General features: G+C 36.1%; 1 protein-coding gene across 1 annotated transcript; it reads left to right on the top strand.

Moving 5' to 3' along the window:
* Nucleotides 1–8,000: 8,000 nt before the first annotated feature.
* On the top strand, nucleotides 8,001–11,073 carry LOC138338783 (uncharacterized). Its single transcript, XM_069289870.1, has 5 exons — nucleotides 8,001–8,199; nucleotides 8,241–8,338; nucleotides 8,615–8,847; nucleotides 9,758–10,169; nucleotides 10,684–11,073. The coding sequence occupies exons 1-5, from the start codon at nucleotides 8,001–8,003 to the stop codon at nucleotides 11,071–11,073; spliced, it is 1,332 nt and encodes a 443-aa protein (XP_069145971.1).
* The last annotated feature ends 3,329 nt before the right edge of the window (nucleotides 11,074–14,402 follow it).

Raw genomic sequence — 14,402 nt, 5'->3', positions numbered from 1 at the left:
TAATGTTGAACAAACATATAATTGAACAAAGCATATTGTTCAATAGTATAATCTGAACATGATAAAGATACTGAGATATACTGAAAATGAGCTAAACTGAATGCAATGACCAAGTGCATAACATGCTGAGACTAGCTAATGAAAATGTAATTGGTAACCTGATAAATACACTAGAATCTCACTGTGAGAGCTACTATTAACCGACCTTAAATCACGTGAGCTAAACGTGGAGTCGAATGTATACGCCCCATTGAAAGGACCCAATATACCTTGCTAGGGATATACATGCATGACTAGCATGAATACTAAAATGATTCCCAACATAAAGGACTTATAAACCTACGGGGGCACGTATTTTTTGGAGTATAAGAGTGACTGACCCTAGTCCAACTCGGTGTTAAGCCTACTCTCAATAGGAATTGTTTTCAATACAAAATAACTGAAATATATTGGATAGCTCAATATTCTGACATGCTAACTAGAAATGCAACATTAAAGTGTTGATAATTAAACATTTGAAAACTGAGACATGTTTATCTGTTTATCTGTCCTAGCTAGTGTAATTCATGAACTAAACAAATCTACATCACTAGGGTTTTAAATTTCATGCAAGGAACTAAGCAACATTGTTGAGAGAACATGATAATCTGATTAAGAATACACTATAACAATTACATGAAATTCTAGAAGCCCTATGTCTAAGCAATATTCAGGGAATCAAGATTCTGACTGAAATCTAGAAACTTAGTGGATGAAAGGAATCCATTAGTAAAGTCCCACATACCTAGTGACAATATTCATGGAGAAATCTTTTGATTTTGGGTCTGGAATTGGAGAAACGTTGGTGTGTTCTTGAGAAAGCTGTCACCTGATTTTTCCTTTTTGCTTTAAGTCTGATGATTTTTTGGTGAATGAATCGCTTAGGGTAAGTTCTGACTAAGTTACTAGGCTCAAACTGATCAAAATCATGTAGTTTAGGGGTTAAACGATGTTGTTTAAGTGTTCAACGCATAGTGAAAAAGACCAAACAACCCCTGACTTAAATCTTTCAAGGCGAACCACAACTTCAGTAAATGGATCTTCTTCTAAACTTGAAATTGATTATTGATTATGATTAATCGCGATTTCCTATGACTAATTAAGTATAGATTGTTGAGTAATTGATGTTGATTAATGGTGATTTCGTTTGATTCATGTCCTTTCCCCAATGCCCCCAAATCTTGGATCTTTCTCATAAATTGGTGGGAATTGATGAATGTATTGATTAATAGACTTGTTTAATCTATCTAATTCGTTCATGGACGGCCTAGGGTAATGTATTGTTTGGACTAGATCTATTTCTTGAAGAATTTGGGATGAACCCTTTCCCCTTAACCATAGGTTATGAATTGAAGTTAATTGGGATAGTGATGATGCAATTGACCTAGTTAGTGCATTAATTATTATTGGATGATGTTACTACCTATTATTGGATGAAGTTGGTTGGTTGATGGTAAGACCATGATGATTGCTTTTAAAGGAGATGAGGTAAGTCTTTATTATCCTAAACCTCTACTTCAATTATGATGGTTGTACTTGGTGATGAAGTTCAATTGAAGTATATCTTGTGATTAGATTAAGTAGGTTTGGTATGATGATGAAATTGAAATGTATTGATTATATGATTATGAGATTATGCTTAAGATGAAATGATATAAGGTTGGTTATGAAGTACCTATGTGCCTTATTATATTATGGTGATGTTAATGTGCTAATCTCAAATGTGAAGGGTTGTATTGAAAAGATTTCTCTTACAATTCTTATTGAGTTAACGACATGACTATATAAGAAGCTATTCTCCTATGACTTAAACTAAGTTATGATTGTTAAAAAAAAAGATATTTCAAAAGGGACTCTAGATTAGCACTAACTGAAATAGTAGTGAGGAGTGTCCTATCCGAAGTAAGGAAGGTAGGTTCACTATTGAACTTATGAGATTGGAGACTATAATGCATGTATCATAAAGAGGGTCCCAAAAACATCTCCTAGTTTTTGAACTATGTTGTCCCCATAGGAATACAAGCTAGTGGATCCACATCGATGCTATTTTCATCTTTTGGTACTACCTTGGAAGTAGTCCACCTTCATTCGGTGTGGGGTTCCATGACACGAATTCCACATTAGCTCATGTGGTCTATGTCGATTAAGGAAAGATGTTCCCAAATGTAAAATGAAGTAATAAAGTGAACTATAACTAGGAGGACTTAAGGGGTTTAACTTAGTCTAGGTAGAGGTATGAGACTCTACCTATACATTGCACTAGTTGCCCTTGAGGGAAATCCTAGGAATTGATTCTTATGTGTTATGCTCTTAAGAGATAAATGTTATGCTTATGTTTATTCTTCATGTTAATGATCTATATTGCTAAATGTGAGGAAGAATACTTATAATGATATGATATGTGAAGTTGGATATTATTCATGATCCTTTGGCTAGTTTGCTTGGTTGAGTGAGGTTATGGGGCTTCACTTGACCATTACACAAGTAGAATTGGTGAAGGTTTATGTATAATGGTTTTACTTATGTTGTAATGTTATGGACTCATGAATATACTTAGTCGTTATGACATGATGTTAGAGTTACTTTGGTTATGAATTCTATTATGCTATGTACATGATGACTTGGCTTAACTTGAATAGGTTGTTCTTGTGTTGAATATGTTTGTATCATAAGGAATATGTTATTATTGTCTTATATGTGATCTTGGGTTGTGCATAAGGCTTTTAAAAGTAAAATGGCATGGTTTTATCAAATGTCCCTTTTTAGCATGATTTCTACGTTGTGTGCGCATATGTTTCCATAATTTGTACGAATGATGTGCTAACCCTATTTCTCCCTTTTTCCCCAACATTTTAGGTTCCGATCTTTGAAGGGTCCGTGACAATTTTTGAAGGAAGGCTTGGATCATTTCTCCAAGTGTGAGTATGTCCTCAAGTTCCGAGGATGATGTCATTTCTTACTCTATCTATGTAGCATTGTTATAGTCTAATGAAGATCATTCACTCTTGTTGTTTCAAGATATTATTGTAAGCCCTAAGTGTCATTTATACATTGTGTAAGGGCTATGCTCATATTGTGCTATTCCGTAGATGGTTTAATATGAGACATTCCTTTTAAGACTATATTGTGTATCTTATATATGTGTGTGTGTGTGTGTGTGTGTGTGTTCCATAAAAGTAGAAGACTATGTAATCTTCTTATACGAGGAGTCTATGTAAACTTGCTACGAATATATTTTGTGTAAGCGATACGCCTATGTAAACCTCATAAACTAGATGTAGATGAAAAATTTTAAATTTTCTGCACTTTTAACCATTGAATGTAATGATGAATGCTAAGATGCTAGTCTTAGTCGTCTCCGAGGACGATGACGCCAATTATGTCTAGGGGGTGCTCCCCAGATGTGACATTCTATCCTTCTACCACGAGAACCTGTAGGGCTCGTGTAGTGGTGCACGGCCCGTGAAGGGTCCCTTGGTCCACCTTTCTTGGGTTGGGTGTGAACCTCTAAAAGTTCGATGGACTGTGGTTCCATTCACAATTCGCGAACCCTGTCGTGGTTCACCCATTTTTCTAGTGTTCTAGCCTGATAAGTTTTGAGGTGTTACAATTTGTGTATTCGCAAATTTATAAAAAAAATATAAGACAAAAAATTAAAATGGAAAATAAAAAATAACAAAATTAAACGTCTAAAGAAAGCAATAGAGTTGTTCCATAACAATGAAAGGGACTTGCATTCTTATATCACTACTATTACTCTTGATTATTAACTAATGTCAGTTATTGTTTTTTTTTTCCTTTCCTTGGATGTGCATTATTTTTGGTAGACTTTTTCTTTCCTTTAATCTCTTTTATGGTCCTTTTAAACTTTTCCTTTGCTTAAGCTCACTTGTAAAGTGGGAACTTGTTCCTCTCTTGTATGCTATGCTTAGTTAACCTTAATCATGTCATCAAGTAACAAAGTAGATCATACGATTGTCTCATAAATCTACCTTGGACTAACTAATAAGCCACACTTTATTGACCGAATCAAGGTTTCAATATAAGTATTGCAACATGTAATTGTCTAAAACCTCATGCATTTGTACATTGCAGAACCAACTTCTTAAACCTCAACCACGTCTTATGTAAAGGTTCACCTCTAATGTGTTTGAAATTTGAGATCCGGGTTTAAAGTTTAACCATCTTCAAGGGTGGAAAGAATCTTTCTAAGAAGGCATCATTTATCTCTTCCCATGAAGTGATTGAATCATCTATCTACTCTTCCAACCGTCTTGTAGACTCTCCCGTTAAAGAAAACGAGAATAATTTCAACCTTATGGAATTTCGATATATATTCTTGAACACGAAGGGTTCACATAACTCCATAAATTTCCTAAGATATTCATGATGATCCTTATGAGCTAGGCCCCCAAAATTTCCTTTCATCTTGAGAAATCGTATCATAGTTCCGGTGATGTGAAACATAAGCCTGCCGATAGTGAGAGGTATCTGAAATCCTCCCGTGATTTGAATGACATTAATGTTAATATAGTTCAAATAACTTATATTATTGTTTTGACCATAATGACTATTGTTGTTCACTTCCATGGTCACTCATTACATAAACCTACAAATCAGACAACTTACCAAACAACAAATCTACTAAAAATAAACAAAATTAAATTCTAATTTCTCAATTGGAATTTTCATCTAACATTCCCCTGCACCGACACCATTTTTGATAACTCTCGAATCACTCTGGTAAACTAATCAAATGAGTGAGATATTATAGTCAATAAATATTCAATGAGTATTCTGGATCAATTCCCATAGATAAAGGTATATCATGGAGAATTTCTATCAAGAGATTTGGATTTTAAGATCATTCATTTGCAATAGTAATAACAAGTGGGTGGACACTTCCACCAAGTTTATGTAAAAAAATTGGTTATTAATTATCACAAAACTAAAATGTCTAAAATTCAAGAGTTAACAAGCAATCAAGAGGTGTGGGGATTGCAAATCGATGTCACATAGGGGTAATTGTTTTACTTTATGATGATGAACATTCATGAATAGACTAAGTTATCTTCATTGACACTGATCATATTTCAATCTCAAAACATCTAAGCATATAATCTTCTTTATGTATCATATAAATCAATCAAAACAACTCAATACCTTACTCTATTATATCGTTTAAAAACATGGAAAATATGTAACACCCTAACTTTTCAAAACGTCTAAGTTGACTCGTATCTTCGTGGAAAGTCCACGAGGATGGTTAATAAAGTAAGGATGATGTTTTATGTGATATTTTACGTTTTTAAGGGTTGTATCTCAAGGTTTGAAGTTAGGAAGGTGCCAAAATAGAAGTTGGTGAAAGTTACCGTAAATTCCATTTTAAGATTTGTCTGAAATTTAAGTAAAATGTCTTAGAGTTTTTATACAATATATAATGATTTAAGATCCCCAGTTCCTATTAAGCTGTAGGTCTACGAGTCTAGTTTTCAATGCATCACCCCGTTCGTTCATACGACTTCAGAATGGATAGATATTTGCGTTATCGCAAGACTGCGCAAGCAGGTAGGTAAGGTGGGTCCCCTTGGTTCGTAGAACTTTATATATGTCATATTCTTCGACTTCTCTTTATTTTTTCTTTATTTTTCTCAATGAATAACCAGAAAACTGACAAAACCCACTTCTAAAATCAACCAAGTTAAATATTTTCATGACTTAAGTCCTTGACAAAAGTTGTTCTACGTGTTGAGCTCGTCAATATGGTATAATTTGTTTTATCAATTTCCTAGAATATCATACTTCTCTGTGTGAAAAATGGGGATTTGCACATATTGTAAAATTTTGAGGTGTACAAACTTATAGTCAAGGTAAGACCATTTTTTCATCTTTGATAAGTCACAAATAGCAATTTATGATGAAAATACATATCTTTCATCAGATTATTATGGTATATTCTATTCTTTTTGTTGATTATGGTCTCGCCTTATTTTAGTATCGAGATGGGTTTTGAGTAAAGCTGTTAGGCAACACGAATTTAGAAAAAAGGTATGTTAAGGTTATTCCCTACTTATGACATATTTCCTTAAAGCTTCAAAACAATGTAATCGGGTTGTTATCTTTGTTATACTTGTAGCCATATTCTTGATTGTTGGATGCTCAAGTTGGTTTAATCATCCCTTGTCGAGATTCCTATTCAGTTTGTAGTGTCCTTATGTTGGACACAACTGAGAGGCTATTTGTATAGGCTGCTTATAACTACATTGCTCGCTTTTAGCGATTAGATTATTATTGTTGTCCTTGGGGCTATTGTGGTTAGCTGTTTGAATGTGGGCTATTGTGGTTAGCTGTTTGAATGTGATCTATGCCTAGAAGGTCTATGTTCAGCCAACAGGGCTATATGGATGCCTAAAAGATCTATGAGTTGCCTACAGGGCTATATTGATGTCTAGAAGAGCAATGGGTTTTCCACAGGGCCATATTGATGACTAAGAAGACTATGTGCTTCATACAGGGCCATGTTGTTGCCTAAGAGGGCTATGGGTTGTCTATAATAATGCCTAAGAGAGATATGTGCTACCTATGGGGCTATATTAATGCCTAATAGGGCTATTTGACTGCCTACGGATCTATGGGGACTACCGATAGAAGTATATAACCTTCTGAGCTTATAGGGGCTTGAGTAGGTGGTCTTGTGTGTTGTTTGTACCGACCGAGCTTATGGGAGCTTGGTTAGGTTGTTGTTTTATTATTATTGATAAGTTTAGATTTAGGAGCACGTTAGTACACTTATCTTATCCTTGATTTATTCGTCGGATTATTCTAGTATATTAAGATACTTGATCATAGCCTATTACCTTTCATACTCTGTACATTATTTCATATTGATGACCCATTACATGGGGGTGCTGCATTCATGCACGCATGAAGCACCCCTAAAATCCAATGACCTAATCTAGAGCCTCATATTATGAATAATGACTCAAAATGGTTAAAACGATGTTTCTAGACCTAAACTAATGTGATTAACTTGGTTTGGAAGTGTTATTACCAAAACATCAAGAAACGACCATAGCGTCCCGAAAATAGTGAAATTGAACTAATAGGTGTTCTAGGGTCTAGTGAAGCTTGGGAGTGTACGATGGTTAAATCTTGTAGAAATACTTTAAACAGGTAAAACACTATGTTTAGGATTTGAACATATGGGTACGACCCCCAATGAACACCCTAGGGGTCCTTGAGGAGGACCAAAACTTTTGAGTACAAAGTTGTAATTTGCAGCAGCCACCCACGAGACCCATTGATGGTTCGTCAATGGATTGACGGGGCTTGGGTGGGGTTCGTGAGTTGATACGTAGTCTCCTTACCAAAGCCTTTCCAAGACCACTCTCTAAATCAAAGGACAACCTTCAAGACCGGGCGTCACACCATCTACAGTCCGTAGATGGTGTCTGTCAATGGTGCCAGGTATGTAGACTTTTAGTTTAAGTCAAGGGTCTTATTTTTAGTGGGTAGTAGGGGTTAAGGGGTGGTTAGTGGTTAATTATCTAACTAAAACTAACTTTAAGACCCCAACCCCATTAACCAACTCATTCTTACTCAACTCAAAAAAACAATCAAAACATAAACTCTCTAAACTCAAGACTCCATTAAAGAGGAAAAACAAGCTTCAAGTTGGGTTAAAAAATAATACTTTTCTCAAGGACTACTTAAGAGGTGTTACTTAGTGTAGGTAAGGGTATGTGAATTTACCTATACATTGCACAAGTGGACCTTGATGGGAATTCTAGGATGGGTTCACTATGTGTGTTTAAGAAGAGATTCTCCAACCAAGTTTCTTCTCATTTCTCAAGGGCTAAAAAGGATGGGGTACCTAACCCTAAGCCTCAAGGGGAAAAAGGTGGTGGTTCACAAAGTGAGAAACCTAATTGTGTCAAATGTGGCAAAAAGCACATGGGTCAATGTCTAGTGGGCACGAACAATCGTTTTGGTTGTGGAAAGAGTGGTACATGGTGAGGGATTGCCCCATGGACAAGACTCAAATAAGGGAGAGTAACCAAACACAAGAAAGTGGTCTTAATTCTGATGCTCTTAAGAAGAACCGTTTCTATGCTCTCAAATATAGGGGTGATCAAGAGGATTCTCCCGATGTTGTTACTGGTATATTGCAAGTTTTTTCAATTAAGTTTATGCCTTACTAGATCACGATGCAACTTTATGTTCTGTAACTCCTTTTGTGGTCATGAAGTTTGATGTTCTCTCTGATGTCTTAGATGAACCCTTTTCGGTTTCTACCTTGGTGGGTGATTGCGTGGTTGCTAAAAGAGTTTATAGGATTTGTCCCATATAATGTCCAATGGAGTCACATTGGTTGACTTGTTTAAACATGATATGTTGGACTTTGATATCATTTTGGGGATGGATGTTTATATACATATTTTTCTTCAATTGATTGTAGAGAAAGGGTAGTTAATATCCAATTTCCTAATGAACCCGTTTTAGAATGGAAGGGGTGAACTCAATTCCTAGAGGTCAAATTATTTCATGTCTAAAATCTTGTAAGATGATTTCTAAGGGATGTCACTATCATATTCTGAGGGTCAAGGACCTTGGGTCTAAGTCTCCTCCTTTAGAGTCGGTTCCCATAGTGAAGGATTTTCTGGAAGTCTTCCCCGATGACTTACCCGGAATTCCTCCTGAATGGGAAATAGATTTTGTCATAGATTTGTTGTCGGATACTCAACCCATATCATTTCCTCCTTACCAGATGGCTCTGACCGAGTTGAAAGAATTGAAAGCTCAACTCAAGTATTTGCTATATAAGGGTTATATTCAACCAAGAATATCTCCATGGAGAGCTCCAGAATTATTTGTGAAAAATAAAGATGGGCCTCTTAGATACTCTCCCTAGGATTGATGATTTGTTTCACCAACTCCAAGGGGTGAGTTACTTCTCAAAAACTGATTTGAGGTTGGGGTATCACCAACTTAGAGTTGAGGAGTTGAAATTCCTAAAACGGCTTTTCGAACAAGGTATGGTCATTACAAGTTCCTAGTTATGTCCTTTGGTCTAACTAATGTGCCGACGACTTTTATGGACCTTATGAATAGGTTGTTTCATAATTATTTTGATTTGTTTGTAATTGTAATTATAGATGAAAACTTGGTATGTTCAAGAAGTGAAAATGACCATATGAACCACTTGAGGATAGCTTTTCAAGTCCACAAGGATAACCAACTATTTTTGCTAAGTTCAATAAGTGTGAGTTTTGGCTAAGCTCGGTGGCTTTTCTTAGTCACATTATTTTAAGTGAGGGTATAGAGGTCAAACCTAATAAGAAGAAAGTGGTTAAGAATTGGACTATACCCCTAAGTCCTACCAACATTCGAAGCTTTTTGTGTTTAGCCAGGTATTACAGGAGGTTTGTAGATGGTCTTTCATCTATTGCTTTCCCATTGACTAATCTAAACCAAAAGAAAGTTATTTTTGAAGGGACAAAAGCTTGTGAGAAAGGCTTTCAAAAGTTGAAGGATAATCTTACCTCCACTCTGGTATTGACCTTACCGAAGGATATTGAAGGCTTTGTGGTATACTGTGACGGTTGTGTTCTCATGCAACATGGTAAGTTATCGCTCATGCCTCCAGGCAACTAAGGTACACGAAAAGAATTATCCAACTTATGACCTTGATCTAGCTGTTGTGGTGCTTTCTTTGAAGATATGGAGATGTGTTCATTCCTCAAAAGAGTATCCAATATGTGTTCACCCAAAAAGCATTAAACCTCCGACGAAGAAGGTGGATAGAGCTTTTGAAAGAATATGATATGAGTGTCCTCTACCATCCCAGCAAGGCCAATATAGCTGCAGATGCCTTGAGTCGTATGTCCATGGGTAGTGTTACTCATGTAGAATATGAGAAAAAGGAGTTAGTCCACGATGTACATAGATTGGCTCGGTTGGGAGTTCAATTAGTAGATTCTCCTAAGGGTGGTGTCATGATCCAACATGGCTCCGAGTCCTCGTTAGTTATTCATGTGAAATCCAAGCAACACCTTGATCCTATTTTGATGGAGTTGAAAAAATTCGTACTTAAGAAATCTGTTGAAGATTTCTCCCAAGGGGGATATTGGGTACTTAGGTACCAAGGTATAGTGTGTGTGTGTGTGTGTGTGAGTGTGTCGGATATAGATGGCTTAAGGGAGAAAAATTGGAAGAGTCTCATGGTTCCCGATATTCCATTTATCCATGCCACCAAAATGTATCGTGATCTACAAGAAATCTATTGGTGGAATGGTTTGAAGAGGGATATAGCGGAGTTTGTGGTCAAATGTCCTAACTGTCTATAAGTCAAGGCCGGCATCAAAGACTGGAGGTTTTTCTCAAGATATATCTATCCCCGCTTGGAAGTGGGAAGATGTCAATATGGATTTCGTTGTTGGTTTGCCTCGTAGGTGAAGGCAACATGTTTCGATTTGGGTTATTATTTATAGGATGACCAAATCAGCCCATTTTATTCCTTTCAAGACTATATATTCAGTGGAGGATTATGCTAAATTGTATCTGAATAAAATTCTGAGTATGCATGGAGTTCCCTTGTCTATCATTCCGGATAAGGGTACTCAATTTACTTCTCATTTTTGGAAGGCGTTCCAAATTGGATTTGGTACCAAGGTGAAACTTAGTATCGCATTTCATCTACAAACGGATGGTTTGGCGGAACGTACCATCCAAATCATAGATGATATGTTGAGGGCATTTGTAATTGACTTCAAGGGTAATTGGGATGACCATCTACCATTGATTGAGTTTGCCTGCAATAATAGCTATCACTCAAGTATCGTCATGGCTCCATTTCAGGCTCTCTACGGGAGAAGATGTAGATCTTCGATTGGTTGGCTTGAGATAGGTGAGTTTGCTCTAATAGATCCCGAAGTAGTTTATGAGGCCGTGGAGAAAGTACGAATCATAAGGGATAGATTGAAGACGGCCCAAATTCGGCAAAAATCTTATGCCGACAATAGAGAAGGACCTTGAGTTTATGTTAGGTGACTTGGTCTATTTGAAGATATCACCCATGAAAGGGGTGATGAGATTTGGTAAAAAATGGAAAACTAAGCACCCATTATGTGGGGACATATGAGATTTTAAAACGCATCAGAAGTGTTTCCTATGAGTTGAAATTACCTATATAGTTGTCTCTCCGGTGCATCTGGTGTTCCATGTATCAATGCTCAAAAAATGTATAGGTAACCCGGTGTCTATTCTCCCTTTAGAAGGTTTAGAGGTGAATGAGAACCTTTTTTATGAAGAGGTTCCGGTTGAGATCATCGTCAATTTAATAAAGTGAGGAATAAAGAGGTTGCCTCCGTAAAATTCCTATGAAGAATCCATCTAGTTGAGGGTGCAACATGGGAGGCCGAGGCCGAGATAATGTCCCGTTATCCTCAACTTTTTGTTCTTAGTCCTAGCCAAAGTTGAGGTTAGTAGTTCCTCTTAATGGGAGTTATGAATAATGTTGAACTTATCATGGTTTTCTAAGATGTGCATATTCTTGTGGAAATTCATGTTTAAATTGTATTTGAGTTTTCATGAATTATGTATCTCATGGTTGACTTGCACTTATATGTATTGTGTTATAGTTTCTTCATTAAAGTTGTAATGAGCATGCTTGATGTTGTCTTGATAAATAAATGTCATGTTGGGTGCTTAATGTACATATTGATGGTCATTGAATATTGAGAAGGTAGTTTTTCCTATACTTATATGAAGTAATGAGTTTTGAGCATAATGATGTTGTGGATTAAATTACTATGTAATATGATGTGTTGATGTTGTATTGATGTTTTTTGTTGTCTAGCTGGTAGTCTTGGGTCAATTAGCGTCCTTAGAGAAAGGTCTTAGTGTTATTCGAGGATGAATGTTCCCGGGGGAGTATTGAAACACCCAAGAAATCCAATGACCTAAGCTAGAGCCTCATATTATGAATAATGACTAAAAAATGGCTAAAATGATGTTTCTAGACCAAAACTAATGTGATTAACTTGGTTTTGAAGTGTTAGTACCTAACCGTCGAGAAATGATCGTGACATCCGAAAAATAGTGAAATTGAATTAGTAGATGTTCTAGGGTCTAGTGAAGGCTTGGGAGTGTCGTATGATGGTTAAATCTTGTAGAAATACTTTTAAGTAGATAAAACACTATGTTTAGGATAAAAAAATCTGGTACGACCCCTCAAGTACAATCCTAGAGGTCCTTGAGGAGGACCAAATCTTTGGAGCATGAATTTGCTATTTAAAGCAACCACCAACGAGACCCATTGACGTCAATGGATTGACGGGGCGTGGGTGGGATTCGTTAGTTGAGAATTATTCTCCTCACCAAATCCATCCAATACCACTTTCTAAATCAAAGGACAATAGGAGGTGTAGTTCATCTAAACATTCATCTATAACAAGAATACTTGCGGGACGGGGTGTCACACCACCTACGGTACATAGATGGGTTTCGTCAATGGTGCTAGGTAAGTCGACTTTTAGTTTAAGTCAAGGGTCTTATTTTTAGTTGGTCGTTTTATTAGGGGTTAAGGGTTGTGATTGATGGGTTAATAACCTAACTATAAGACCCCCATTAGCCCAACTCATTCTAACTCAAGACACAAAAAGATCAAAACATAAACTCTCTCAACTCAAGACTCCATTAAAGAGAAAGAACAAGCTTCAAGTAGGGTTCAAGAACAAGACTTTTCTCCATTAATCCTTAAGGATTGACAATGTATGAGAACTCTTCACTCTTGGGACTCATTTCCCCAAGAGGTTCCTTCAAATTGATTTTTAATGTTCTTCCAAATTTCTAGATTTCACTCAATATCGTGAGTCACCTTTAAACATGAGTTATTTGATCTAGAATTGATTAATAATAATTGATTATGAATGTTTATGAATGATGTGATGTAGTATCTTAGGTTTTTGACCTAATTCCCTAAAGACCCACGATTGTCCCTATTCTCTTAACCCTAACTCTTGAATTATGTTGAATAATTATTAGAGGTGGTTTAATTGAGCATGCTCTTGTATAATTGACTATTTTGGGATTATGATAATGGATTTGATGGATTAATGTTATGGATTTGTGATAAAGTCTTGAAATGGTATCTTGAAGACCATTAGTAAGACTTTCAAGGCTATGAACAATCGATTTTAGTATTGTTGGTTTATCCTTAGTAGTGTTGATTACTTGAAGTATGAATGATAAGTTTTATGAATGTTTCATCATGGTATGAATGTGAAGATTGAGCGATAATGGGGGTATTACTATGTGTAATTGAAGGTAACTTCTATACACATCCTATGACTATGTTATGAAGTAATGTTCTCACATGATGTTAGGTTTGTGATGAAACAATTTTCTCATCCTAAAACCTATTAGCTATGTACATTTTATATGAGTGGTTACACTCCTAAGACTTATGTTATGAATTAATGTTAATAAAGGCTTAAAGACACTTCAAAAAAGGAACTTAGCTTAGCATCGAGTGAACTTGACAATGAGAGGTGTTCCTTCACAAAGGAAGAAAGGTTCACACTATGTTCTCTCATGAGGTGGAAACTACAGTGCTAATTATCATAAAGAAGGTTTCTAGTAACAACCTCCTAGTTCCTTAACTATGTGCCCCCATAGGAACCTTAGCTGGTGGATCCACCTAGATGCTATACGATTGTTTATGTCTTAACTTGGCAAGTAAGACACCCACCTGTCGGTGTGAGGGGATGGCACTGGATTCCATGTAGCTCATATGGTCTATATCAGTTATGGCAAAGTTTCACGAATGTTAAAATGAATGTAAGTAAGAAGATGAACACTAACTAGGACTACTTAAGAGGTGTTACTTAGTGTAGGCAAGGGTTTGAGACTTTACCTATACATTGAACAAGTTGACCTTGAGGGAAATTATAGGGTGGATTCTTTATATATATATATATACTATGAATGATATGCATGAAGTTGGTCTCATATGATATGCATGATGTTGGTGTCACTTGATATACATGATATTGGTCTCACTCTGTATGCATGTGGTTGACTATACTTGTTATGATGACGTATGAGTTAAATAGCAATGCTTGTGACCTTGTTGTTTGCTTGATTTGTGTGGGTTTATGGGGCTTCACGTAAATATCGCACTAGTAGACTTGAATTAGGGTTATGAGTACAGTCTTGTGATGTATGTATCAAATGAACTCTAAATATGGAATGTTGGTTATGGATTTATCATGAGGTTACTTATGGTATGAACTTGTATATTATTCTTGGAATGTGCATAAAGTCTTTAAAAATAAATATAGTATGCTTATAAACAAAATGTC

The sequence above is a fragment of the Solanum lycopersicum genome, chromosome 10 (assembly GCF_036512215.1).
Source record: "Solanum lycopersicum chromosome 10, SLM_r2.1".
NCBI lineage: Eukaryota > Viridiplantae > Streptophyta > Magnoliopsida > Solanales > Solanaceae > Solanum > Solanum lycopersicum.
This window is presented reverse-complemented; position numbering and strand designations above follow the sequence as displayed.

Excerpts from the sequence above, each read along its gene's own strand:
- LOC138338783 (XM_069289870.1), top strand. The coding sequence starts at position 8,001 with ATGTCTAGTGGGCACGAACAATCGTTTTGGTTGTGGAAAGAGTGGTAC. Across the intron at positions 8,339-8,614 it reads CCTTTTCGGTTTCTACCTTG|GGATGTCACTATCATATTCT; the intron begins GTGGGTGATTGC and ends ATGATTTCTAAG. Across the intron at positions 8,848-9,757 it reads GAATTGAAAGCTCAACTCAA|ATATGGAGATGTGTTCATTC; the intron begins GTATTTGCTATA and ends CTTTCTTTGAAG.